The sequence below is a fragment of the Chaetodon trifascialis genome, chromosome 8 (assembly GCF_039877785.1).
Source record: "Chaetodon trifascialis isolate fChaTrf1 chromosome 8, fChaTrf1.hap1, whole genome shotgun sequence".
Classification (NCBI taxonomy): domain Eukaryota; kingdom Metazoa; phylum Chordata; class Actinopteri; order Chaetodontiformes; family Chaetodontidae; genus Chaetodon; species Chaetodon trifascialis.
Window position 1 is genome coordinate 13864879 of NC_092063.1, and position 27275 is coordinate 13892153.

Sequence of the window (27275 nt, forward strand, 5' to 3'; positions counted from 1 at the left end):
TCAGGTATCCTTTCTTATTTCGGTTATTATCAGTAAACCTGCTGAAACTTCGTCGAGGATTATTTCAGATCAAGCCAGATTCAGGTCGATTACTCTTCCCAATCGTTGTCACTCACTCCAGCTAAATGCGCCGTGCACAGCAGTATGGAAACAAAAGTGGACTTAGTAACCGTGATGAAGCTCTCAGTACCTACACGTTAATTACAAATTTTATTTTTAAGGAGAATTATAGACCAATTCGAAATCAATTAGCGTTAGATCGGGGCTGATCATTTATCACAACAAATGCATTCACCCGCACACATGTCAAAGTAGCTTTGGTCTTACAATAACGACAATGTAGCGTTAATGAAAAATGGCTTCCCTGGATCCGAAAATCTAATGACCTAATATCTGATATGTACCATATTTCAGAGGTCCGCGCTCCCCAGATTAAAATCGTGTGCTGTGCCGTAAATGATCAATCTCGCACAATGTTGAACATCGTTGCGCTGGAGCTGTGACACGTTTTACTCGTATCTGCTCATAAAACACAATATTTGCTGGTTCTTTTGCATGAATTAATTTTTGACGTAGTTGTTATTAGCTAGCAATGCTAGCAGCGACTAGCCGCTTGGCGGAACAGCCGTGTGCAGACGCAACGCAGTTTGGCGAAGTGGAGAGATGCTTGTGACCCACACAAGGGTACCCATGCAAAGTTGAGCTGCAAATTTAGGTAGATGAATGTGTGCAGTCGACTGAAACTTAAAGAAAAAATATATTTACTATCGTGTTAACAAAGTTTGGGGTTGCAATTTTCGGATGCACTATTTTGTGCAAACTTGCAATAGCCTTAATGACCTCGCGAGCGAGATTCCAGAACAGGGCAGAAGCTAGCAAGTATTGGGTTATTAGCCTTCAATGTAAATCAACAAGCAAAGAGCCAGACAGATTGGTACTATTTGGATTCACTTTATGAACCTTTGGAACCTTTTCGGGGCTGGTTGAAGGCTTGTCTCCATGTTTACTTGTCCCCTGGCAGTATACGACCACTCGACACAAAGCTCAAGTTGCTGGTTAGCTTGCTAACTATAGCATTATCCATCTAGTTGAAGAGCTAGCTAGCAGCACTGCACAGCCTGCCTTCCGCCGACGTGCACTTCCCCCACTCTCCCTCCAGCCGGCTAGCCGCAGCGTTAGTCCGGTACATAAAATGAAGCGACCATCAGCGTTTTGGGAAGCTGTGTGGCTGTTTGGATTTTGCTGATGTATGAGGAGACGATATTGTTTTCGTGAGGTGAGCTGTTTTACTTATTGCCTCTTTTAACTTCTTGCAACAGACATATCTAAAGACACACAAACCCTGACCTTAGACCGGGTAATGTTAGCTCTGCTATCGGTAACATTTAGCTGTTAGCTTCAATCACATGGTGATGTCTACTTGCTGGAGAACGAGCTGTGTTACCTGTGAGCTAACTTTAGATTGGAATATGTTCTAGGTCGGCGGCGTCCAGGGTATGATCCACAGAGTAGCCGGTTGACAATTGTAGAAGTATATGTGCCTGTGCATGAGACTGGATATATGTTTAGTAGTTTTGCCTCTTCGGGACACTTAGCTGCTACGTCACCATTGGCAGTTGTTAGCTTTTCCGTATCAGTCTATAGCTGGTGACATGGACACGGCTATTTGCTGGACGCAACCAACCCTTTGAAGTCGGTGTTTACATTGAGGAATAGTGCTTAGCTCTGCAGTTCTTCAACTATAAAATCTCAATAGCTTTTAGCATGGAACTACAACAGCGAACAGCTGTTGTTAGCTAACATTACAAATTAAGAACTAACGCGTTCACCGCCAAAGTTAATTTGTAATGTTAACACTTTTCATGTTAACTTAGCTAGCCAGGATGTTAAGACGTTAACTTGGCCATCATGTCATCACTTGCGCTCTGGACATTGCCAACTTCATTTTAGAGATAAAGCCTTGTTAGTATCTTCATTACCTCTGATATAACACCAGTTAGGTTCTGTATGACTTGGATTTGACGCTTGTTTGTTGTCGTCGAGAAGAGCGTGCGTTTCCGATGTTGCTACCACCGAAAACGTCCATTACGAAGATGTCACATTAACGTTACATAGAGTATTTATTTATTTATTTTTACCACCAGTTCTGTTGCTTTCTGCAGTTTACAGCTATTGTAGACATTTCCTAAAAAGCGTTATAATGTAGCGCCATATGTTGTTTAGGTTACATTAATAGAACAGGTATGTTGAATTTTATTTTTCAAGTGTTTGCTCAGTAGTAGCTGGAGAAGCATTCATAACACTCCTAAATCATTTTGACAATGCCAATGCTAATGGCATTGATATTGGTTTAGTGCTATGATTGATTGCATTCTGATCTTCATTTGTGAAGAGCTCTGCTCCTGTCATTATAAACACGAGAAAAGCGCACCCGTCCTCGTACTGGGATCTGCTCCCAGCTGCCTCAGTGAGAATGAGCAGGGACCATTTCGAAATGTGTGTGTGTGATATCGTTAGCTCACAGGATGCTGTTCTTGCTACGAACGCACAGTTTTTGTTTAGTATCAGACGAAAACACTACGAGACTCCCAGCTGGATCTATATTTCAAAGTCACTGTCATATTTAGCCATTGTCTTTTGAGTCCAATGGATCAGGGTATGCAACGTCGTATCACGGACGATTCTCTCGGTTACCTATTTTCTAACATTCACGACGATTATAACAAATAATGGTGAGGCAATCTATACCAAGTTAAATACACCATGCGAAACATGGCCGATCGGCTCCTTTTATCGCTTGTGCATTCTCTTTAACCGTTAAAAAACATGATTAAACTTCCTATTTTTGCACGGTGAAAGAAAAAAAATGGTGAGCCCGTCCAGTCCTGCATTGTTTGTTTTACTGTATTTTTGTTAATGGCGTGAATCTCATAGCGGAACTATGATGCGAGCGACAACGGTTTTGCACGAAAGGAGTCCCGCTGCAACAGGAAGTTCTACACACGGAAGTTGTGTTTTCTTTGTGTATCCCGATTTATGGTTGTTTTATTTAAGAAAACACCATTTTAGTTTGATCATTTTGTGCCTTTTCACGCAGCAGGTTCACCGATTAGTATTATGTATTGCTGGGTAAAAAAATAACATGAATTGTTAAAACGGGTCCGATTGATCTGTCTACTGTAACCCTCGCGCTATTTTCATGAGTTTGCGAGAAAGCTCGATTGCATTAGTGCTAACGTAAGTCAGATTAACACAAGGAAATCATCTAAAGTGCGGACATAACAGCCATAATTAATTGGTTGCATTGTTGGTTGTAAGTCTTAATGGGAGAAGTGCTTTTTGATGGGTAGAGAGACCAGTGTATAGTATGGTGTTGCAAGAAAGATGGATTTTGGAGATTCCTTTTTTTTTTCTTAAAAGCTGATAAACATATGGCGGCTAATGAACAATGCCATTTTCTATTTTGGTAAGTGGAGACTTTTATACTACATTAACAGGTAATTAACTACCTGTTAATTTTTTGTGGCAGCAAACCTAAATCTCATGCATTTATTTTATTTTTTTAAAATATCATTTACAGATTTATTCTCTTCATTCATTACACAGTAATAACAGAGCAGATGTTAATGATATTGCCATTAACAATTCTACTTCTGATTAACATTAGCAAGTTGATTCCGACTGTTTTTAAATCACAGATCTCTGTTAAGGAGGTCAGAATCAGTACGGGGGATGGACGAGCAGAAATCTAACTGCGAAGAGAATGACTCTGAACCAACAGGTAATATGTTTTTTTTTTTAATGTGATTTGCACTTGATATCATCCATTATAAATGTACACTATTCTACAGGCAGATGAATACTGTCACATGTGCCTTTGCTCCTAAAGGGAAATACACCTGGTTGACAAAGAAACAGATTTTTCATTTTCCCAAAACAGAGTTTTATAAAAAGAATTTAATACAGATAACAACAATTGAATGCAACAATTAGATTTTTTTTAATTTCCCCGTAGCAGATAAGATAATATAAATTTGGTGAAAACAATGTATTCTCGTTATTTAAGGCAATGTTTTCTTTAAATGACTGTTTCCCCACTTTCCCCCATTCTCTAGCTGATGACAATGCCCCTTCAAATCAGCTTGTCTCCTCTGAGGAGGAGTCCAGAGCCCATCCTGCTGCTGAGGATGTGTCTGGTTCTACTGCAGCCTCTTCCAGCACACCTATGTAAGTTTTTCATTCAGATGGTAAATGATATCATGCACACTGCTGTGCAGAAAGCTGCTTTTGCAACACCAGAAACTGAACTTCTACTTGTCTAAACAATTTTGTTTGTGGCTGTGCAGAGAAAGCGTTCGAGCCTGTGCGCTTTGTAACTGTGTGGAGAGGAGCCTGCATGGACAGCGGGAACTGAGACACTTTGGGCCATCTTCTGAGCCGCCGACCCTCAAGCCATCAGCCTCTCCACTGCCTCAGCCCGGGAATGATGACCTGTCTTCCATTGGATTTTCCGACTCCCCCTGTCTGGCGGCACTCTTTGACGACTCAGGTTTAAATCAAAACATTATACTATTATGAGAAATACAGCACACAGATGTAGAAATTTAATTTGTTCAGGAATTTTACTGATGTTTGGGTTTACATTGAACAGGGGGTTGTTGGGTTCATCACTGGTGTGCGGTGTGGTCGGAGGGAGTTAAGCGGATGGAGAATGAGGAGCTGGAGAATGTGGATAAGGCCGTTATCTCAGGGACACAGCGGGTAGGTGCACTGTTAGTAGACTTGGTTTAGATGGTATTGTGTGAGAATATAGGTATTAACAGAGGCTTTCTTCACAAAATCTTACTTGCTACCATTTGTTTCAGCTTTGCGAATACTGCAAAAGGCTGGGTGCAACCATTCGATGCCATGCTGAGGGCTGCTCGCGGTTCTACCACTTCCCCTGCTCGGCAGCCAGTGGATCCTTCCAGTCCATGAAGCAGTTGGTCCTCCTCTGTCCAGAGCACATAGAGAAGGCAGAGGAGTTGGGTAAGAGAAACATCATTGTCAAAATTATGACTTCATTACCTCGGGCATGCTGACAGTGTATGGCTTGTGCTGTGAACACATTACAGAGATCGTGACCAGCTGAATATAAATAAAACCACTAAATAACAGTAATAAAATAGGGTACATAGGATGCATAAAATCAAGTAAAATATAACAGTTTAAAAGTACAGCAGTGCAAGGCAAAGTGTAAAAGTTTCATCCCCATATGATGAAAGTCACAGCGAGTTAAATGCTAAAATGAAGAGGTACGTTTTTAGATTTCTTTTAAAAATACTTTGACTAGTATTGATAAACTCAGAGAGATTTAGACATTCGGCTATGATGTGTTTTTGTGATTCCCAATCCTCTGTCAGAGTGTGTCTTATTATGTATTGCTAGCAGCATGGATCCCACAAGGAGTTAACTAACTAACCTAATAGTGATTTGTTCAAAACAATGCTGTCGCCATTGCTGCTCAAGAAGAATCAGTAAGAGTACTGTTAAAAGTACTGGATCGCTAAGCAGTATTGGCAAGACTAGTAGTACCATTAAAATCTTAACAATACCCATCCCTACTACCAAGGCATTGAACATGGTTGTGCTCTTTGTTGTTGTGAAATGTCAGCAGCCTGCATACCTTGAAAAACAAAACAAAAAAAGCATCAGTAACTTTAAAAAAATACTTTGCTTAACGAAACACAAGGAATCTTAAAAGTGTCTCTTACCTACCTTGTTGTTATTCACTGTTGACTTTCATGTTGACCTAAGAAAACCTAAAAAATTAATTATGATAATGTGATTTTGTTTTTCTAATACAAATTCATGTTTTCTTCTTTTTTAACAGCAGGAGAGGAGGCTTGGTGTGCAGTGTGTGACTCAACGGGGGAGCTCTTGGACTTGCTGTTCTGTACGGGTTGTGGCCAACATTATCATGCGGCCTGTCTGGAGATCGGTGCCACGCCCATCCAGCGGGCAGGATGGCAGTGCCCAGAGTGTAAAGTGTGCCAGACTTGCAGGTGAGTCCAAGATCATGAATCAAACTGTACTTTATGCAAGTGATTCTAATGCTTTTTCATGGATGGTATGGTTTTTACATAGTTTTTAAAACAATTATCCTAATGATCTTGAATTTTATTTCACATTTTAAGAGTTCTTGATTCTTTTTTTCCTCAGACAACCAGGAGAGGACTCCAAAATGTTGGTATGCGATTCCTGTGATAAGGGCTACCACACCTTCTGTCTCCAGCCAGCCATGGACTCTCTTCCCTCTGACCCATGGAAATGCAGAGTAAGTCACATTTATTATTCACTTCTGTACAAAGAGATGGCCTTACCTTGGAAACCTATTGTGAAAGCAAAATCTCATGTATTTTTGAGACTGAATCTTCATGTCAGAAAGTATTTTTATGTATCAGGATATTTCAAAGAGTGCTTTTTAAAACATGTTTCTGATCAGTTTTATGTTTTTATCTCCATAATCTGTAATCAGAGGTGTCGTGTTTGTACGGAGTGTGGTGTCCGTGGACTGGTGCTGCCAGGTTCGGCCCAGTGGTTTGACAACTATGCTGTGTGTGAGGCCTGCCAGCGTCAACGCAGTTCTATGTGTGGGGTATGCAGCAAAGCTGCCAACCCATCTGTCACACTGCAATGCTGCAGCTTGTGCCACAGGTTAGTTTAATGCACAATCACTATAGTGTTCATTGGAGGTAGCTGTCATGTATGGGCCTGTAGCTCATATTGTCATAAAATATTTTTTGATGATCTCTTTATTGTCTTAGGTGGGTGCACAGTGAGTGTGCTTTAGTGGGGGAGCTTACCGAAGCCAAGTGCATTTGCCTGCTTTGCAAGCAGCAGCAGCCTGTCACTCAACCATACACAGCAGAGACACAAACCAGAGAGGCATCTGAGGAGACTGAAGGACACATGGAGTTGGTGGAGATGACAATCCAAACGGATGCAGACATGGTGACAGAAGAGCACACAGACTTATCAGAGGTGACACCAGGACAGAGAGGCACATCAGAGAGGGGTCAGGCTGAAGCCACAACTGACAAAGAGACCCCCATGGACTTGGGTAAGTGTGAAGGGGACACAATGTAACACAAAGCCTATAAAGCATGTGAGCGATGAGTTTTATAAAAGATTAATCAGATTGTAACTTGTTTATGTCAAAGATTTTGCTTTGTAAGTTAAGTACTTTTGTATTAAGGGGTGGAGTCTGCAGTTGTTGCGCCAACAGACGTTGGAGAGAGGATCAGGGAGGAAGAGCCAAAGGTAGCAACAGAGGAATTCTCTCATGAGGCGCCTGCTGCTCCACCCGAGTCTATGGGTAAACACAGAACGCACTGTAGACACACATTTTTGAAGCTGAACACAAAGCAGTACTTAATTATTTGTATGATGGTGTACCGTAACTAATGACAGATTTAGAAATGTTCACACTAATAACCATGCATTCCTTAATCTCAAATGTAGAATGTGCAACAGCAGAACAGGAGCCCTCTTGTCTACCTGCTGATGAAGAAGAGACAGTCAGCCAGGTGACCCAAGCCGCCCATTCCCAGGACCACACAGCAGAGACACAGTCTAACAACCATAAAGCAGAACCACCGTTGTCACAGCAGGGCCCTGAAAAAATAAAGGTGGAGAAAGGGGAGAAGGAGACCACCCCCTCAGTGGAACAAGAAGTGTCTGCAGACTTATTAAACAGTGTGTCTGATGGCATGCCAATCACAGAACCATTCAGTAAGGATCCACCAAAGTTACCAGCTTCTCCTGCCTCTGTGGACAAAACAGGGCATTCGCTCATGGCTAAAAAGCAGGAAAGAAGTCCATGCCAGGACAACCGGTCTCCCTCTCCTCTTTCTTTATCAGTAGACACACAAGAGGCCCTCTCTGCTGGGGACATGGAAGGGAGGTTACCACATCACTCTGAGGAGGAGGACGAGGAAGAAGAAGAGGATGACGAGCCAATGAAAGGAGATGAACACAATGTTGACATGAAGCAGGAACTGCAGGAGCAAGAGATTAAGCCAGAATTGTTGCTGGACGAGATGTCCAATATGAGCCATGGAGATGAGAGCAGCAGTGGCTTTATGGGCTCTCCAGGAGAACCTGATCCTCAGCTCTCTATGGAACTTGGCTTTGTACCTGCTGGCCGGTCACACACAGATAACCTGCTCACTGAGACTGATGACTCACTTCCCTTTGAACCCCTCAGAAGTGACAGAGAGAAGGTGAAACGCAGAGGATCCCCAGGCCGCTCACGGGTCAAACAGGTGGGGTCACCATGCACAAGTTGGTCATTGAGTGTTAATGTTTGGAGAGCTGACATTTTACTTTTGTTTTTAAGATGTCATTTTCACATTCTCACAACATTACCTGACATTGAAATGGTTTTTCCTTGGTTTATAGGGGCGAAGCAATAGTTTTCCTGGGAAACGAAGACCTCGAGGGGGTGGTGGTGGGAGAGGGCGTGGTGGGAGGTCGCGCCTCAAAGCCATGGCCTCTTGCATTGATGCCTTCTTGGTGAGCTGTGACTTAACACAGTGTTATTTTCTGTAGCTTTTAGAACATAGTCCTAATCATTGTCGTCATCATTTGTCATTTAATTCCAAATTTTGGCAAAATGTTTGTAACTGTTTATCCCCACATCCACAGCTGAGCATGACCTCAGACACTGGAATAAATAAGGAGGAAGATGATGAGGAAGATGACACCATGCAGAACACAGTGGTTCTCTTCTCAAACACAGATAAATTTGTCCTTCTCCAGGTACAGCTATTGTTATAGTGTGACATTTTTAATTACCCTGAGACATTTGCTGTGCGGGGAACCACAGTTGTCACTTTCAGATGCAACACAAATAGACTCTTTCTTCCCTCTCTCTTATTTTTCCTTCTCTCTTTCTCTCTGCTGTTTTAGGATATGTGTGTTGTGTGTGGCAGTTTTGGAAAAGGTCTGGAGGGGCAGTTGTTGGCTTGTGCTCAGTGTGCCCAGTGTTACCATCCCTATTGTGTGAACAGCAAAGTAAGCACAACTTTATCCTTCACTTTTTTCCCTCCATCATTGTATTTTGTAAATCTAAATAGATTAAACCTGATATCTTTTGTAGATCACCAAGACAATGTTGCGTAAGGGCTGGCGCTGTTTGGAATGTATTGTGTGTGAGGTTTGTGGAAAGGCTTCAGACCCCTCCCGTCTGCTGCTGTGCGATGACTGTGATGTCAGCTATCACACCTACTGCTTGGACCCACCCCTGCACAATGTTCCCAAGGGTGGTTGGAAGTGCAAATGGTAAAAAAAAAATAAAAAATCTAGATGCACAATGCTTTGTTCATCCTTGTAGCTTTGAATGGGGTCAAATGGAAATGAACACATGTAAATTTGCATATTATGTAAAACACTCATGCCACAGCCCTGCATTAGCAATTCAGAGGCCCATCCTTCTGCCTCCAACAGAAAAAAATGTCACAGCACTCACATAGACATCTTTGTTGTTTTTTTTCTTGCATTTTAGCTGTATTATTGTTACGGAGTGCTTCTCTACTTCTGTGCAGGTGTGTGTGCTGTGTGCAGTGTGGTTCCAACTCACCGGGGTTCCACTGTGAGTGGCAGAACAACTACACACACTGTGGCCCCTGTGCCAGTCTCGTCACTTGTCCAGTATGCAGAGAGAATTTCATGGAGGAGGAGCTGCTGCTGCAGTGTCAGTACTGCGATCGGTGGGTGCTGCTCATTAGAACTACACATGCATACACAAGACACAGAAACTGAGGTTTTCATGAGGCCGCAACTAATGAAGACAAGTGGGGAATGGATTATTTATGTAGTTTCATGTCATGAATTTTTCCATAACATCTTTGATTAGCTGTGTGATTTGTTATGAAACGTATGCATATGAATGTATTTCTGTGTGCCTGTGCAGATGGGTCCATGCTGTCTGTGAAAGTCTGTACACAGAGGATGAGGTGGAACAAGCTTCTGATGAAGGCTTTGCATGCACATCCTGCACCCCATATGTTCCAAAACCTGTGGGTAAGTCTCAGAACAACCCTGTTTTAAATCTGAAGACAAGAAGACTAAGCTTTCAAAAATATACACAGAATATTTTTGTATGCACTAATGACATTTCTTTTGCTTTCTCTACCTGCTTTTTGCCCTTGTTCACAGTAGTAGAGTCAGCCATTATGGCTTCCATAAAGATCAAAGAGCCAGGTTAGTGGACTTTGCTTATTCATACTTATTGTAACAAGTGTCTTCTGTGTGGCCATCCTTTTATTTGTTTTGTTGTAAGTCACTCAGATTTGCATTTTCAACTTTACAGAACCCCAGTTCTACCGTTTGGAGGGTGTGTGGCTGACGGAGTCAGGTATGTCCCTGCTTCGCAGCATCTCCATGTCTCCCCTGCATAAGAGACGGCAGCGTCGCTCTCGTCTTGGCACTCTGTGTTGTGAAGGAGGTCCCGATGGAATCGATCTGAGGGAGGGCGAAGGCGATGGGGAAGAGGGAAAAGGTTGGCACACTCTCCATGTGTAAACAATTTTCAGTGGTTTTTTGGTCCTTTTTAAGACTTTGTGAAAATTTTGATGTTTTTCTATAGGGGAGCCCATGGAATGTGAACCCAAGATGGAGAATGTGGGGAGCCCTGAGAGGGATGCTGGTGCAGAGGGAGCTGAAGGCATGGCTGACTGCGAGGGTCTCAAAGGAGGAGCAGAGGAGACAGAGGACAGCAAAAAAAGAAAGCGGAAACCTTATAGGCCTGGTAAACAACCCAGAATTTCACAAAGCAACCGATAACATCCACATAGAAGAAATGCATGAAATATTTACTAACATTTTGTGTATAAATTGTACTAGGAATTGGAGGCTTCATGGTGCGACAAAGGAAGTGTCACACACGGATGAAGAAAGAATTTTTTGCCCAGCTGGCTGGAGAGACTACATTAGATGGACAGCCAATAGAGAGAACCATTGACGATGGTAAGTAACAACAGATAGTTGAAATTTTCTTCATCCAGTGATTACATATTACTTTGTTACTGTTGTTGTTTAAGGAAACTGAATTTCATTGTTATGTATGCAAAGGACCCCACCCTGATACAGATAACATAATGGATCCCAAACCAGTGGAGGGCGAGGAACAGGCCAAGAAACGTCGGGGCCGAAAGAAGAGCAAACTTGAGGACATGTTTCCAGCTTATCTTCAGGTTTATGCTCTCTCTGCCCAATGCTTTACATATTTTTAAAAACTTATGATATCCAGTGATATAATGTTAGTATCTTAAATGTTTGTAATTCACTGCAGGAGGCTTTCTTTGGGAAGACACTAATAGACTTGAGTAAGAAAGCTGTGATGATACCACCAGGGCAGAGACCGGGCGCATGCCTTGTCCGACCTTCATTACCAGCGTCGTCAGGCCTCAAAACTACTGCCCCAGAGAGTAAGAACACTAACTTGACCTGTGACACATGAGAACTTTGTAAATGGTTTGTGACACTGGGTGTGGAAAAGGTTAGTGCATGGTGTGTGACCTTTGTGCTTCTCTCACTAGCTGATGCCAAGGATCGTGTGATGAAAGATAATTTTCCTCTCAAGCAAGAAGGGGGTGAGGACCCCCAGGCTCAGGGAGAAGGTGCAGGTAGGTGTCTCTTTGGACATTGCTCCTGATTTGATGTTATGGTCTTGAGATAGTTGCAGTTTGGTTTAAAATTACACATTTTTAGGAGTTTCTGCACCATCCTCATTGCTGAAGGACCAGGCGTCAACTGATCCTCATGACTCTGATGCAGAAAAAAGTGAAGGTACTCCCCTGAGATTATTCTTTGGTATATACAGTATGGCATATTAACTTTGCATTTGATTTAATACCTGATGTTAACATCATTCTTTACATGATGTTGTCCTGCCATGACAGGTCTTCCGCAAGGGGTGGAGAGTCAGGATTCTGAGCAGTTCTTCAGGAAGGTTCTGGGAGTGTCGGATGGCTCCTCTCTGGGGGGCATGAAGCCCATATTGGAGGGCAGTAAGGGAGAACTCAATCGCAATGCTCTGCCACAGAGAGCTCTCCTCTCAGGTGTGTACAAGGGGAATGCCTGCAGATGATCATATCATTACCTCTTTGAAATTAAAACCATGTTTGTTGTTCAATTGGGGACATATGCGTATATGCAAGTAATGTTTAAGTGAAGTTTGGACTGGGACTCAAACATGGAAAATTGCTTGCAGGGTCCCTGCCCTCAGCTGGAATGATGGACGCCTTTCCTGGCCTCTCTCAGTCACCGTTCTTTGATATGCGGTAGGACCAATACTGAATTGCCCAGTGCATTTTATTTCCCAACAGATGTATGTAGTTCTGCAACTACTCATTCTGTAGATCAAAGTGTAAAAGTCTGCGGAAGAGTAAAAGCAGATGCAATTTAATTTTACTCTTCCAGTGTAGAGCAGACTTTTGTCTCTGTTGGCACATGTAAACCCTTTATTGTATGCAAGACAATACCCTCCTGTGTGATGTACAGGGACCGAGGAGGATTGTTCAGTCCAGATGGGGGTGAGGAGAGCCCCTGGGCCACTCCCTCTACTCCAGCAACCCCCTCTTCCCCACCGACCCCCACTGAGGCAGAGGGTGATGGGCTGTCCTACAACCAGCGCAGTCTCCAGCGCTGGGAGAAAGATGAGGAGCTGGGAGAACTCTCAACCATTTCCCCCGTTCTTTATGCCAATACCAACTTTCCCACTCTCAAACAGGACTACCCAGGTGAGTTTGGAAAAAAATACCATACCAGCATTTACAAGCCATTGTTAGGGCAAACAGTAATGCTTTTTTCAAAGTAAGATTTACATCACTGTTGGATATTGAACAGACGTTAAACATTTCTCCTGTCACAGACTGGGCTAGTCGATGTAAGCAAATCATGAAGATCTGGAGGAAGGTGTCAGCTGCTGACAAGGTTCCATATCTGGTAGGTTCTCTGTTTCTTGTTTGAAGGAAAAAGTCAATTTTTGCAGTTCTGTTTAAAACATTGTTTGTCTAAAATGTATTAAATTCCGCCAGGTTCTTTTAGTGCAGTGTTTGATCATATTCTCCCAAGTAGCATTTGGTACCGTTCTGTGCAAAAGTGGAAAAATGTCTAAACAGAGACATACAGGAAACTTACATTACATACACGTAATGTATGATGTTTCTTAAAAAAAGATTTATTGATTATTAACTAATGTTTTTGGTGTCAAATTATGTAATACTCTTTTCTTAATGTCCAATTTCTTTTTGTAGCAAAAGGCCAAAGATAACCGAGCAGCTCAGAGGATCAACAAGGCGCAGAAGGTAAATTTAAGCATCATTGTCGCACGTTTCATTAGAGCTGTAGTGCAGATTGTTAATGTTTGTGTGTTCTCCTATTCTCACAGCAGGCAGAGAGTCAGGTGTGCAGACCAGTCAAGACAGAGGCAGGGCGTGTGAAGGGAGAACGGCCGAATTTACACCTCCAGATCCCTCCACCTTCAGGCTCTACGTCAATCTCTTCCCAGCCCAGCTCTGCAGAAAGCCCATTTCCCTTCCCTCCAGATTCAGGGTCATCCTCTGTTTTTTTCTCAGATGGACCTGTTAAGACCCCAGGGTCAGCTGAAATCCGGACAGATCCCTTGGCCAAGTTTCCTCCTCAGTCACCCCATTCTCACTCCCACCCAGCCACACCCTTTTCCCATGCTGGGGCCAGCCCCTTGCAGGCCTCTTCCTCAGGTTATTCTGCTTCCGGCCCACAGGGTCCTCCTCAGGGACGGCCAGCCAGTCTTGGCCCCTTTGACATGCAACCAGGAACTCCTGGAACCCCCAGACGGGCTCAGCAGGTTGACCCTTACTTTAGATCACAGCTGCAGCAGCAACAGGGTCATCTACCACAGTCACAACATGGCTCTCAGGAGTCCCTAGGACCTCCAGAAAGTCCTCATTCAAGAGGTGCTGGGCTTGGGGAGTCGCCAATCTTCTCTCCACCTCACAACGCTCACTATGGAGACCCTTTCAGAAACCAGCAAGGGATGGGACGGCCAGAGTATGGTTCTTCCCCATCACCCTCTGCAGTGGCTTCCTCACCTGCAAGCACAGGGCAGTACAGGGCTGAAATGAGTGCACCATCTCCACGCTCTTCTGTGGTTGGAAGATCTGACCTATCCGCTGGCTCCCCTGCTGGGATGCTGGAGTCTGGAGACGGTTTATTCAAGGCACCTATGACGCCACGGATGCACCAAGGGGAGGGTGGGGCTGTTCATCCTGGAGCATCCCCTAGCCACCCCACTGAAGGCTACAGGCAGTCTCCCTCCCACCCTTTCTCTGACCCTTACACTCAGCCACCACTAACTCCCAGACCACAGTCAGGCGACAGTGGTTCTCTTGGATCCCAGAGACACCCTGTAGGTCAACAGGAACCATGCCCTAGAGTGCCCTCCAGCCCACAGTCCCAGGGCAGCTCTCAGTCCCCACACACTCCGGGTGGGCTCTCCAATGATGCCTACTCTGTCCAGTCTCCTGTTACTCCTCGTTTTCAATCCCCAGACCCTTGTTCTCAGCCACCTTCAAGGCCTCAATCTAGAGACCCTTTTGCTACTATTCACAAACCCCCTCGTCCTTCGTCTGTTGCCCCAGAGGGAACTGCAAGTTACAAAAACTCACCTCATCCTAACCAGCCACCTACACCCCATCCCACCAATAGTTCCATGGGGGATCCCCTCTCTGGTAAACCGTCAGCACCCCCTACTTTCAGCCGCAGCCCAAACACGGGAGGCTTCCAAGTAACCCAACAACAGAGTCAGATGTTACAGGGTCAGCTACAGCAACCACAGCCACAAACTCAGCAGACTATGGGGACAGACAGCTTCAGCTCCAGAGTGCCACCTCCCTCTGGATCTGAAGAACTATCGGCTGTCCGCCCTCCAGATGCACCTCATCAACCAGCTTTGCCAGGCACTCAAGAAATGCCTGACATTTCAGCAGTGCAGGACCCTGCATTAGTAGGCCTTAGCCCCTCTGAGCTGGAGAAACACAAACAGGTATCAAAGTATTAGCCAGTGAACAGTCATTATCTGCACCTCGTAGGTATTTTGCTAATCAATCCTTTTTGTGTTTTTTAGCGCCAGAGACTGAGGGAATTCTTAATCAGACAGCAAATGCAGAGAAATTCCATGAGACAAGAGAAGGAGGCTGCAGCTGCTGCTGGCAGTGCATCCCCTGGCTGGTCTGGAGGAGAGATTGGAGCCTTTCAACAAGACAAGGCCCACAGAGCACCACCACCTTATCCACAGGTACACACCCTGAACAGCATGCCAAGAACCTTACAAATGTAACATCTTGACATCAACAGTGGGATGCAGCAATCAAGAAGATGCCTTTGTATGACCTGGGTACAATCATAGCAAGTACCTGCTCTGCAGAGCAGTTCATTAAAAAAAACCTGAAATACAAAACTTTACTCACAGTTTCACCATTTTATAGCTGAGGCTGTACTTTATTTAGTTTGTACCAGTCAACAGGTGAAAGTGAGCAGGGTGGCTGTGGCCTCAGCAAGTAGACTAGGTCGTCCACTAATCACAGGGCTGGCACTTTCATTCCTGTTTGCTCCTGTCCACAAACTGAAGTGTCTTCGGGCAAGATAGAGCCCCACATTTTTCTCAGTGTCAGATGCCATCGGTGTGTTGTCTGTGCGAGTGTGAGAATGAGTGACTGAGAAAAGAATTGTAAAGAGTTCTGGATAAAAGCACTGTATATATTTGTTACAAATTAAAGAGTAGGTACATTTATGTGTTTTATGTGTTAAAACCTTATTTAGGATCGTGTTGCTGCTACTACTGCTGGAGCTCAGGCTTCTGTGACAGGGAAGATGCCCATGGCTGTTGGTGGCATGGAGGACAAGCTCAATCGCCCACCACCTACAGGAACCCCTGCCATCATGGATCCTAGTGCACTAAGGTAAGCACCTCTTTTGAATTAGATTCATTCATGTGAAATGATGAGGCTTGGTTACCCCTCCACAATTAGAAATTGCAGGTTGCAACCAACTTAACACCCATTGTCTCATGGCCATGGTGGCTGTGAAAAAAGCCAAAGAGGCCTCCTCTAGAGCATGTATTTGTTTTGTCCCTTCTGGGCTACTGTAGAACAAGAGCAGTGTAGCATGGCGGGTTCATGGAAGAGCACCTACTCTTTTTGTACATTTAAAGAGCTCATTTTAAGGAAATGAATACACAACTTATTCTTACTTTCAGATGATAATACACCAATGGAAACTTAACTGTTAATATATGACATTTCTGCAAGTGGATACCCATGTATCCTACACACTGGACCTTACAGCCTCCTGTAAATTAATGTTTTGCCACAAACACTAAATACAGTGCATCCGATGCTTGTGCATAATTGTATGTGCAATCCCAGTGCTACTGTTTATGTCCATGTCAAAAAAAAAAAAAAATTTTACTTGGCCTCCAAAAAAATGATAAGTACCCTTAATTAGTTCGAGCCCTTAAGATTATCAAATCTTTGGTAATACAGTAAACACTATTCAAATTGAAATATATATATATTTTTTTTCTCTGTCTCGCAGGCCTCCAGGGCCCACCAGACCTCAGGGCATGTTTGCCCGTCCACCATTCCCTCCTCAGTGGCAGGGCCAGGCCCCAGGTCCAAGGAGGTTCCCCCAGCCTGGCATGGAGGCTATGGGCATAAGGCACAACCTCAACCCTGCTGTCAACATCCATGGTATGGAAGGAATGGGTAACCCTCACACCATGATTCCAGGACATGGAGGAGAGACCATGCAGCCAGTGGGTCAAGGACCCCCACCGCAGTTCATTGAATTGAGACACAATTCACAGAGGCTACCCCTCCGACCCCAGTTTATGCCCCGTGGACCCCAGCCCAGGCCACGTCTCTTTGTACCAGAGCAAGAGATGACAGCACCTTATGTTCAACAACATCCCATAGCTCAAGCTAGTGGCATTCAAACAGAGGGGGGCAGCAACTCACAGCTGGGGTTACAGCAGGGTGGACTGTCAGATTTACTGCCTCAGCAATCACCGGGCCCAGTAACACAACAGCCCCACCTGCAGCCCCAGGCAGCTACTTCCACTCCAAACATTCCTAGCACTGAGCAGCATCAGCTTCCACAACGAAGCATAGTCACAGGGCCCCAGCCTGCCACAGTAGAAAACAGTGAGGAACTGCCAGAGCCTGACCTGGAGGGGCTAGGGGATGCCCCAGGTGATGGAGGTGTGGAGGATGAGGATGATTTGGCTCTTGACTTGGACCCTGACAAAGGAGATGATGATTTAGGCAACCTGGATAACCTTGAAACCAATGATCCACATTTAGACGACTTGCTTAACAGTGATGAGTTTGACCTGCTGGCTTATACTGACCCTGAGCTGGACCAAGGAGACCCTAAAGATGTCTTCTCAGACCAGCTGCGGTTGGTGGAGGCAGAAAGTGAAGCACCTTCATCTTCCTCTGGATCTGTACTTGTTAAAGTGGAAGAGAAAGCCAAAGTGGAGGCAGGGCAGAAGTCTCTCACAGCAGCCCCCTCCACTGCAGGATCTGCTACCCAACAGCCACCCTCTGCAGAAGCTGCTGATACCTCGAATGTCAAAGTAGAGGACAGAGGTTTGACCCCTCAGGTGCAGCCAGGCCAGGCTGTGGTGAAAGATGAAATAGGAGAGGCCGTGTCAATGCTACTTGGTGGGACCACACCATCAGCCAAGCCTACACAACCAGAAAACCAGTCAGCTTCACTCAGTTCTGTTCGACTAGGGGGGCTTCCTTACCCCCTTCCGAGCCAAGCCGATCCATTGCCGTTTCCTCCAGCTGCTCCACATGCAGATATTGGGGATGATCCGCTGGGGCTGCCTGATGTAGGGGGACAGCACTCCCCTGCTGTCGATTTGGCAAAGGTAGAGAGCTCTTTAGATGGTGAACTGCCTCTTCTAATACAGGATCTGCTGGAGCATGAGAAGAAGGAACAGCAGAAGCAGCAACAGCTCAGTTCCCTCCACCAAGGAGGCATGGCACCTCATTTTCCTGGCCTCACAAGTCAACAGCCGAACCCTCAGGCACCTGGGCAGATAATGCTGCCACACCACCATCGCCCACCACCACAAGGAATGATGGCTCAGCCAGGAATGGTGCCCCGTGCGCCGCACATACTACAACAGCAGCAGCAGCAGCAGCAGCAGCAGCAGCAGCAGCAGCAGCAGCAGCAGCAGCAGCAGCAGCAGCAAAGGCTTATGGGAACTGGAATGGCACCTCCACCTCACATGGCCATGGTCCAGCAGCAAGCCATGATGAGGATGGGGCAGCCAGGGATCCATACAGGTCTCAGTCATCAGCAGCAGCAGCAGCAGCCGCAGCCGCAGCCACAGCCACAGCCACAGCCAGTGGTCAAACAGTCTCCTCTGGCCAACAATTTCTTTCCAGATAAAGGTAATCACGGTAGTTTGTCACTGTCATTATGTAATCATCTTTTCATATTATATCAACCGATTTTGTGTTATACTTTTGTTGCAGATTTAGACAAATTTGCAACTGATGACATCATGGATCCCATTGCCAAGGCAAAGATGGTGGCACTAAAGGGTATCAAGAGAGTATTGGCACAGGATCCAATGGTCGTTCCCCCTGGCATTAACAGGTAATTTTATCCATATTGACATGGTCATTATGTTTTTGTATTCAACTATTTCAAGTTCATTTTATAGTCCATACCAAAACCTAAAGGGAAGTGACAGATATTTGTTGACTGTTTACCACACATATACTTTGTTTGAAAGCAGGACACACCCAGGTATATTCAGAGCTGCCGAAGTATAGTTGGTGACCTATTTTAGTGTTTTTAGTTGAAATCTTTTTTTATTTGTCCAAGAACAATAGTATCCACTCTTGATTTCAAAAGTAGACAACCTCACCTCGCTCCACCCCTCCTGTAGCTGTTAAATCCGATACTGTGAAAAGGGTCTACAGACAGTCACACATGCTCTGCATAGAAACAGAGAGAAAGACATTCTCTGATGTAATGTCCTCCTGTAAATGCACTGATTTTGGACCAACTTCTCCTGTTAAATGCAGGCTGTTTTGTTAGGGTTGATAGACTACATTATTAATTACAAGCCTCCTCCATGTGGCACACCTATTGTTGTGAAAACAGAATTGTAAGTGAAAAAATCCAAAATTCAAATTGTGTTTTTTTGGGGGGGACTTCATTAAAGATATCACTGATGAAGAAAATCAACAGTGCAGATACTAATATACATATAGACATAATATAACCACTGTGTAGGTGTGTATCAACTGGATGTGTAAACAGGCAACTGTTGACACATTTTCCATATCAAATTAAAAGGGGTTAAGTCATGGAGCATGCATTAAATTTGTCAGATATATGGAATGGAGGACAGCTTATGCAGAAGGAGGGGACAGTTCATCTAGTTTCCCTGTTACCTAGTGACTTTTGCTCGAATGTGTCATTGGTTGCTTGTGGTTACAGAGATGTAAAAAGGAAGATGAAAAAGGAAGCAACTGCTGTTCTGTTTTTATAAAAACTAGCAAAACATACCCATTTAGCATACTCAATTTGTCTTCAACAATATGGGTACAGGAATTATGCAGCTGGTTTTAAAAAACATCACCACACAGAATAACAGAATTATACCTTTCAGTGAAATACAATCCCATAAAATGTCACAGGATTATTTGAGTCCATATGTATAGGCATGCTCTCCCCTCCCTCTTGTGAAAGAACATAAAATCATCAAAAGGAAACACACTGATGTGCATTTTTGTTATGCCCATGTGCTGGTGACAAACATGGCCTAAGGCATTATGTTTTCTGGTTGTACGTACTCAGGAACAACTTGAGGCAATGTCTTCAAATTTGGCACAAATATTCACTTGGACTCTGCTGATTAATATTTGGTGGTCAAAGGTCATAGTTACTGTGACTTTACATCTGTCCCTTTCTTGTGAATATGGTATCTCAGGAATGCCTGGGGGGAATTTCATTACATCTGGCACAAATGTCCATTTGCACTGAAGGACTCATGTCTAACTCATTAGACAATGGTGGTCAAAGGTTACTGTGACCTCACAAAACACTTTTCTGACCATATTTTTATGACCAGATTTCACACAAATGTCTCATGGGATAAAGTGATTTAGTGATTATATTTTATCTCCAAAAGTATGTTCTGCAGAAACACTTTTTGTCATTATTAACGCCAGTAACGGTAAGCACATCACTATTCGTACTGCTGCCATGTCCAGCACTGATTCTGATGGTTTTTATAAACAAATGACACTTGACTGCAGATTTTACTTTTACAACCTGTTTATTGAATGGCCAGCGTCATCTTCATCAGCTGTCTTTCTCTTAGACAAATATTTGAACATCATTTGAAAATGCAGTCAGCAGTTACATCATGGCGTGCAGATATTAGCTTAATGCTATCAATTAGTTTACTCATGTTAGCGACACTGAGTTGCCACCAGGCCCAATTAACTACCGATATGTTACGTAACGTTAGCTGGCCATCATTATTTTGCGAATGTCTATTTAACTTGTAAAATCTATTATGAGTTATCTTATTAATCTATAATAAGTCTGTCTTTTCTCCGGTGAGTCGCTGGCCTATTTTCCAAGACGACACTCCTCTGGGTGTCTGACCTGGTGCCTAGGTGCTTGACGTGATATCACTTTCAAGGCCGCGCTCTCGCGAGTAATTAATGTCGGACTCTGCTGTGAAAGTGGAGACATGCGGCAGTGGTGTATTTGCGACAATAAAAAAACAAAAGAAAGAAATTTGAAGGAGCGGCGGCTAGGATTTAGGAATGGCGGTCTGCCACTCCTAAATGAACGTAGAGGAAACACTTCACAATTATTTCCTGAAGCGGATGTTAAAAATTATTTTAAAGAGTGTTTGTTACACACTGTTGTTTTTCTATACTCCTCCTCCAAAGGAGGTGATGTATTATGCAGCAGTACCACACTTTAACTGTCCAATGTCAACTGTCATCACAAGAAAGGTTCAGGTTGTGGTAGCAACATGGTGATTTGCAACTTTTTTTGCACAAGGGTTTGGAAATCATATAAGTTACAGACTATTGCTCAGTAAACTGCAGGTATCGTTAACTATTTTATGTTTTGTCTTCTCATCAGGCAACAGGTTTCTTTGCTTGCTCAGAGGCTGGCCTCTGCCCCGGGCACAGATCTGGGTCAGCTTCCATCTGGACCTCCAAAGGTATGCTTTGTTGCTTGTAAGAAGTGATTGATTTACTTTCTTGTAAGTCTTGTGTTGTTGATTTTTTTTTTTTGTAATCCTTTCTTGTCGTGTTTAGGAGGGAGAGACAAGTGATGCCACCCAGTCAAGACCCAACCCTCCCCAATTTGTGCAAGGAATCATCAGTATGTTCTACCAATACAGCCCTTTTAAAAGAATTGTTTAGTTATTTGGAAAGACATTATATTGCTGTCCACATACTCTTATATTTATGATTTAATTTATCCTCCTCTGTTATAGATGATGCAGAACAGCACCAATATGAAGAATGGCTCCTTCACACCCAACAGTTGCTTCAAATGCAGTTGAAATTTTTGGAGGAACAGATTGGAGTTCACCGCAAATCACGCAAGGCACTCTGTGCTAAGCAACGCACTGCTAAGAAAGCTGGCAGGGAGTTTGCTGAGGCAGATGCAGAGAAACTAAAGTTGGTTACAGAAGAGCAGAGCAAAATTCAGAAACAGCTTGACCAGGTGTGTAGTTATAAGGTCCATAAACTTGTCCAGAGTAAAGGCACATGGCATCTCTAAATGCAAATTCATATTTGTTCATAATTATTCTGCCCTAGGTACGCAAGCAACAGAAGGAGCACACCAATCTTATTGCTGAGTACAGAAGCAAGCAGCAGCAGCATCAGCAGCATCAGCAGCATCAGCAAGGCTCAGGTCTTCTTACCCCAGGCCATTCTGCCCAGGGGGGCCCCCCTCACATGTTTCCCAAGATGCCTGGCCAGATGGTGATGGGCCAACAGGGAACACCAGTAATGGGCCAGCACCCAGGCATGATGGCCCAAGGTGGAATGCCCATCAGGATGCCCCAAGGGCAGCCCTTTATTGGTGGTGCCCAACCCCAGCTCCCTGCAACGCTCGGAGGCAGTGGTGCAAGGGCCTCAGGTCCTCCTGGGGCTCCAACAGGATTCTTCCCACAGGGGCCTGGAATGCAAGGTGCAGACCCCAGGCTTCTCCAAGAAAGACAGCTTCAACATAGGATGCAGATGGCAAAGCTCCAGCAACAGCAGCAGCAACAGCAAGTGATGATGGGCCAGCAACCAATGCCACACCCAAATCAACAGGCTGGTTTAATCCCTCAGCCACAGACTGGTATGATGGGGAACCCACTTATGGCCCAACAACAAGTAAACAGTCAGCAGGGAATGCTAGCCAACCAGGCCAATCAGCAGACCATGGTGCAGGTACCACAAGGAATGGTAGGAAGCCAGTCTGTGGCTCCACTACCACAGAACCTTGCAGGAGGCCAGCCTATTAACCATCCTCAAGCCATGATGGCAGCTCAACCAGGGATTATGGGGAACCAGTCAGTTGCACTATCACAGCAACAGAGGCCTCAGCTGATGATGGGTCAGCAGGGAATGGTGGGATCCTCAGGTCATCCTGGCCTCAGGAGTCCCCAGGTTCAGTTGACTCCACAACAACAACAGAACATTCTGGCCCAACGCATGCTTGCATCTCAGCAGCAGCAGCAAAATGTTGCAAAGAATTTGGCCCACCTTCAGCAGCAGCAGCAGATGGCACAGCAAAGACAACCAACACAGTTGATCAGTCAGTCCAGCCAAGAGCAAGGAGGGCTCTCCCAACCTCCTACCCCACAGATGGGCTCCTCGCCTTCAGCAGGAAGTATCACACCCCAGCCACAGGGAGCAGCAGACAGCCAAAACTCAGGCCCCAAAGAGGGTGGGATCCTCAGCCCTGATTCGAGAACGCCACCTCAGCAGAGTGGTCCCTCCACTCCCAATCAGATGACCCAACTAGGCAATGCAAATGATCATCAAACTGACATGGGGAGGCAGCAAATACAACAGCAGCAGCAACAAAACCAGATTTATATGGCTCAACAGCAACAGTCAAATCCTCAGTCTGTGCCTGAACAACAAACAGGTTTGACTGGAAACCAACAATCTGGTGTGCTTCAGCAACAGCAGCAACAACTTCCGCTTACTCTCCAGAGGCAGGGTTCCCTCAGTGTTGACAAGCCTGGTTTGATAACTATTAAAGAGGAAGGAAAGCCAAATGATTTCTTAGCTCAGCAGCAACAACAGCAAACAGTTCAAAATGCCATGCAGCAGTCACAAGATCCCAGCATGCAGCAGCAGGTCATAGGGCAGGGCCATCCTGGACAGCCACAGCCTATTGTGATGGGCCATAGTCCACAACAGCAAGCTCTCATAGCCCAGCAGCAAAAACAACAGGCCATGATGGGCATGATAAGAGCCCAGCAGCAAGGGATGATGGCACAAAGGCCTGTACTTCCACCTGGACAGATCCGCAATCCTGTCAACATACAAGCTATTATTGCTCAAAATCCCCAGCTCCGCAATCTTCCCCCAAACCAGCAGATACAGCACATCCAGGCCATGATTGCCCAGAGGCAGCTCCAACAGGGACAGATGCTGCGGATGTCAATGGGTCAAGGTCAGCAAAGTCAGTTAAGATCTCACATGCCTCCAGGACAGGTGCCACAGGTTGGGCAGCAGATGCCAGGGATGGAAGGCCAACAGATGCCATATGGAGCCATGGGGAAGCCAGGAGCAGTGGGCACTCAGCAACAGTCAGGCATGTTGGGCCAACAACCTGGTGTTGTCCCTCAGATACAGCAGGGGATGATGGTTCCTGGGCAACAACAGCCACAAGTAGGAGAGATGATGCAACATATTATGAGAGGTCAGGTACCAGGGCCACCTGACCATGGACGCATGATAAGGCCAACATCTCCACGTCAGCCAATGGCTAACTCTCCTGGGGATGCACAACGGCACACATTTAATCAGGCTATGGGGATGCGTCCACCTACTCCCAACCAGAACCAACAAGCGTTAATGGTAGCTGCAGCAGGCCGCATGCAGGGCTCTCCATCCCATGCATATTCTCCAAGAGGTCCTGTCAGCATGAGCCCAGCACACCCAGCCTCACCCCATTCATCCCATGTCTCCTCTCCCTCTATAGCTGACAGTAGGGCTGGAAGGGGGAGTCCATACAGCCAAGTCAAGGCATCTCCACTCAGGTCACCTGGAGCCAGGAGTCCACTGGATTGTCCAGGACTGAAAATAGAAACTCAGACATTAGGCAGTGAAACATCTCAGACAGCCTCACTTATCCCCAACGGTCCACAGAAAGGCATGAATGTTCAGCAACAGTCTCAGCAGCTCACAGAGAGCCATGCTACTCATGCACAACATAGCTCTAGAGTCGGGGAGCTATGCAAGATGACATTACAGAATATTAAACAGGAACCAAGAGAGGTTCAGTGTGATGGTGCAGCAGAGGCTCATCCTGGGGCTATAAAGCGAGAAGCAACAGGAGAGACCGTTATTTCCGGAAACAACCCTAGTTCACTTATTAATGCTGGAAACATGGCTGGAGACCCTGGTACTCAAGGCCCTAGGTCTGAGACTGGACAGCAACTGCTACAGAAACTCCTGAGAACCAAGAACCTTCAGCTTGGTGCTCAGAGGCCTTCTGAAGGCATCCACAGTGAGATCAATGGTCACATCAACACCAAACTAGCAATGCTGGAGCAAAAACTTCAAGGGACTCCACGAAATATGGAGGTATATTTTTCATCAGTGCATTTAGTCTTTTTGTCGTCATCACATTTGTGTGGAAAGAACCGCTTGTTCATTATGTCATCCCTTGCAGGATTTACAGTCTATAACAAAAAGGGCTCCTGCACAAAAACCAAAGCGCACTAATAAGGCAACTGGAGACCGAGGTCCTAATGCACGGAAGAAGAATAAGAAGGAAGAAGTTGGAAAAAGTGCCGAAGCTCTGATTAAGCAACTCAAACAGGTAAAATATTGAAATGAATTTCCTAAAATATTTTTTCCATTGATGTTTTGAAGAATGCTTCTACATTATCTCAACAAATGGAATTTTACCCTCCAGGGTCTGTCTCTGCTGCCGCTGATGGAGCCTTCAATCACTGCCAGTCTGGATCTGTTTGCCCCTTTCGGAAGCAGTCCAGCCAATGGCAAAGCCCAGCTCAAAGGATCTTTTGGAAATGCAGTGCTGGACAATATCCCAGACTACTATTCTCAGTTACTCACCAAGGTATAACTCAGCTGCTACATGTACCACTGGCCAGCAGTGACAACATTTGGTTGTTAATTAATACTACTTAAAAAACAAAATCTTCTAAAGCAAAGTTGTTTTATGATGTTAGTGTTTTGTGCCTTTACAGAGTAACCTCAGCAATCCACCGACACCCCCATCCTCCCTACCTCCTACTCCTCCGCCTTCAGTGCAGCACAAGCTGCTGAATGGAGTGACTCCAGGAGAGGAGCTGTCTGAGGGTCAGAAAGACACAGAGCCAGCAGAGGAGCCAATGGGTAAACAATGAGGGATTTGGCATAAAATCAATGTTTGTGATGATATTTGATTTGCAGTTGTACAGTAATTGGGTTCTAAATAACTAATGTTCCCTGCAGATTCCGTTACAGAAGAGGTGAAGAGTGTAGACATTCTAGCAGCTCTCCCCACCCCACCACATAACCAGAATGAGGATATCAGGTACAATGGGATGCTTCTAATTAGTTCGTCAACCATAGTACATGGATTTCTTGTTGCTGAGTGGCTATAACTGTAGGAAATGCCTTTTTAATAGGATGGAGAGTGATGATGAGGATGCCCCAGAAAGCATCATCCCGGCATCATCCCCTGAGAGTAACGTAGGAGATGAGACCCCACGTTTCCCCCACCTACGAGAGCCTAAAGAGGAGGAAACTGAGAGAGCAATATCCCCCATTATTCCCCTGATACCCCGCACTGCCATCCCAGGTTTTATACTGCATTCAAAATATAATTACTCAAAATAGCAACATTGATCACGTCATATGTATTTGTACAATGTGTTTTGGTAAAATCCAAAAAGCTTATCCTGAATGTTTTGCATTATGTTTCACCATTCAAGTCCTGTTTAATGACAGCTAAAATGCAAACTGCCAAAAGAATAATTTACACATTTTCATTTGTAGCATTCCCAGAAAATAAACCGTTTGAAGCAGCTGATAGCAAGGTAGTTTCCACATCCAACCACTGGGACAAGGCCAAAAGCAACGAGGTGTCTGTTACCTTCACATTGTCCTCTGCTGCAGCCAAGGTACGAAGCCATGATATCACTGCATCCAGTTTAACCTTTGCTTATGTTTATGCATACTGTAGTTAACAAGAACTGACTTTTTCCAGAAACTGAATCACGTGATGATGGCCATGGCCCAGCTGCTCAACATTAGGATGCCAGGTTCTTATGAGGTGACTTTCCCTCCCCAAAACCCTGACATGCCTGGAGTTGATGGACCTGGGAAGGGACCTGGTCAGTCAGGTATGCTTTAAGAGACATACAGTTTACTTATTCATGGTGTCTTTTTTTTATTTTGAAGATGCTTCTTACTATTGCACTATCCCCTTTGCTGGTGTAGTACTGCAAATGTCTTATTTAAATTGACCTGTTGTTTCTGTCTCCAAATATTTTTAACGTCACCCTGCCATACCAAATTGATTCTAATTTAGAATACCTAAAGGGAACAAAATGTCATAGTTTTAGCCTTTTAAGCCTTTTTTAACGTGAATCTGTTATGTGCTACTTGAGCATGTGAATTGCTGCCCAAAAGGGACACGCTTGTATATTTACATTTCTCCCAAACATGAATGCAAATCTTCTAAGATCAGTCTTCCTTAAATGAAGACTAATGTTATGGTGGTCATGTTTTCCAGGGGCCCTGTGCACAAAGGACAGTGCTTCACCCAGTCAGGATGAGTGGCTAAGGCAATTTGATGTGTCTCTACCAGGCTGTACATTGAAGAAACAAGTGGACATTCTGGCACTTATTAAACAGGTCAGTCATTACAGGACTCTTGAGAACTGTGTGAATTGTTATTTTTTTGGATTATATACTGTGTAAGTATATTTCTTGAAAGCTGTA

General features: G+C 44.7%; 1 protein-coding gene across 4 annotated transcripts in view; it reads left to right on the forward strand.

Moving 5' to 3' along the window:
- The first annotated feature begins 841 nt into the window (after nt 1–841).
- kmt2d (lysine (K)-specific methyltransferase 2D) overlaps nt 842–27275 on the forward strand; it is a 32692-nt gene continuing 6258 nt past the window's right edge. Inside the window, exons 1-48 of one of the 4 annotated variants that reach the window (XM_070969373.1) lie at nt 842–1276; nt 3699–3781; nt 4116–4227; nt 4347–4549; nt 4652–4761; nt 4866–5028; nt 5873–6044; nt 6202–6316; nt 6518–6696; nt 6807–7102; nt 7238–7357; nt 7504–8306; nt 8443–8556; nt 8689–8802; nt 8953–9057; nt 9143–9324; nt 9588–9752; nt 9956–10065; nt 10201–10245; nt 10355–10543; nt 10631–10792; nt 10888–11010; nt 11116–11237; nt 11336–11471; nt 11583–11669; nt 11755–11832; nt 11946–12104; nt 12257–12326; nt 12547–12785; nt 12917–12990; nt 13302–13352; nt 13436–15070; nt 15152–15322; nt 15847–15986; nt 16621–18491; nt 18576–18699; nt 21220–21301; nt 21399–21465; nt 21581–21813; nt 21909–24905; nt 24994–25143; nt 25240–25404; nt 25535–25682; nt 25782–25863; nt 25958–26130; nt 26328–26452; nt 26539–26674; nt 27067–27188. In XM_070969373.1, the coding sequence (XP_070825474.1) occupies nt 3733–3781; nt 4116–4227; nt 4347–4549; nt 4652–4761; nt 4866–5028; nt 5873–6044; nt 6202–6316; nt 6518–6696; nt 6807–7102; nt 7238–7357; nt 7504–8306; nt 8443–8556; nt 8689–8802; nt 8953–9057; nt 9143–9324; nt 9588–9752; nt 9956–10065; nt 10201–10245; nt 10355–10543; nt 10631–10792; nt 10888–11010; nt 11116–11237; nt 11336–11471; nt 11583–11669; nt 11755–11832; nt 11946–12104; nt 12257–12326; nt 12547–12785; nt 12917–12990; nt 13302–13352; nt 13436–15070; nt 15152–15322; nt 15847–15986; nt 16621–18491; nt 18576–18699; nt 21220–21301; nt 21399–21465; nt 21581–21813; nt 21909–24905; nt 24994–25143; nt 25240–25404; nt 25535–25682; nt 25782–25863; nt 25958–26130; nt 26328–26452; nt 26539–26674; nt 27067–27188 (13068 nt within the window). In that variant the 5' untranslated portion in view covers nt 842–1276; nt 3699–3732. Of the gene's footprint in view, nt 1277–3091; nt 3467–3698; nt 3782–4115; nt 4228–4346; nt 4550–4651; nt 4762–4865; nt 5029–5872; nt 6045–6201; nt 6317–6517; nt 6697–6806; nt 7103–7237; nt 7358–7503; nt 8307–8442; nt 8557–8688; nt 8803–8952; nt 9058–9142; nt 9325–9587; nt 9753–9955; nt 10066–10200; nt 10246–10354; nt 10544–10630; nt 10793–10887; nt 11011–11115; nt 11238–11335; nt 11472–11582; nt 11670–11754; nt 11833–11945; nt 12105–12256; nt 12327–12546; nt 12786–12916; nt 12991–13301; nt 13353–13435; nt 15071–15151; nt 15323–15846; nt 15987–16620; nt 18492–18575; nt 18700–21219; nt 21302–21398; nt 21466–21580; nt 21814–21908; nt 24906–24993; nt 25144–25239; nt 25405–25534; nt 25683–25781; nt 25864–25957; nt 26131–26327; nt 26453–26538; nt 26675–27066; nt 27189–27275 lie in introns of those variants that run through there. The other 3 variants (XM_070969375.1, XM_070969376.1, XM_070969374.1) reach the window with 3 other exon arrangements.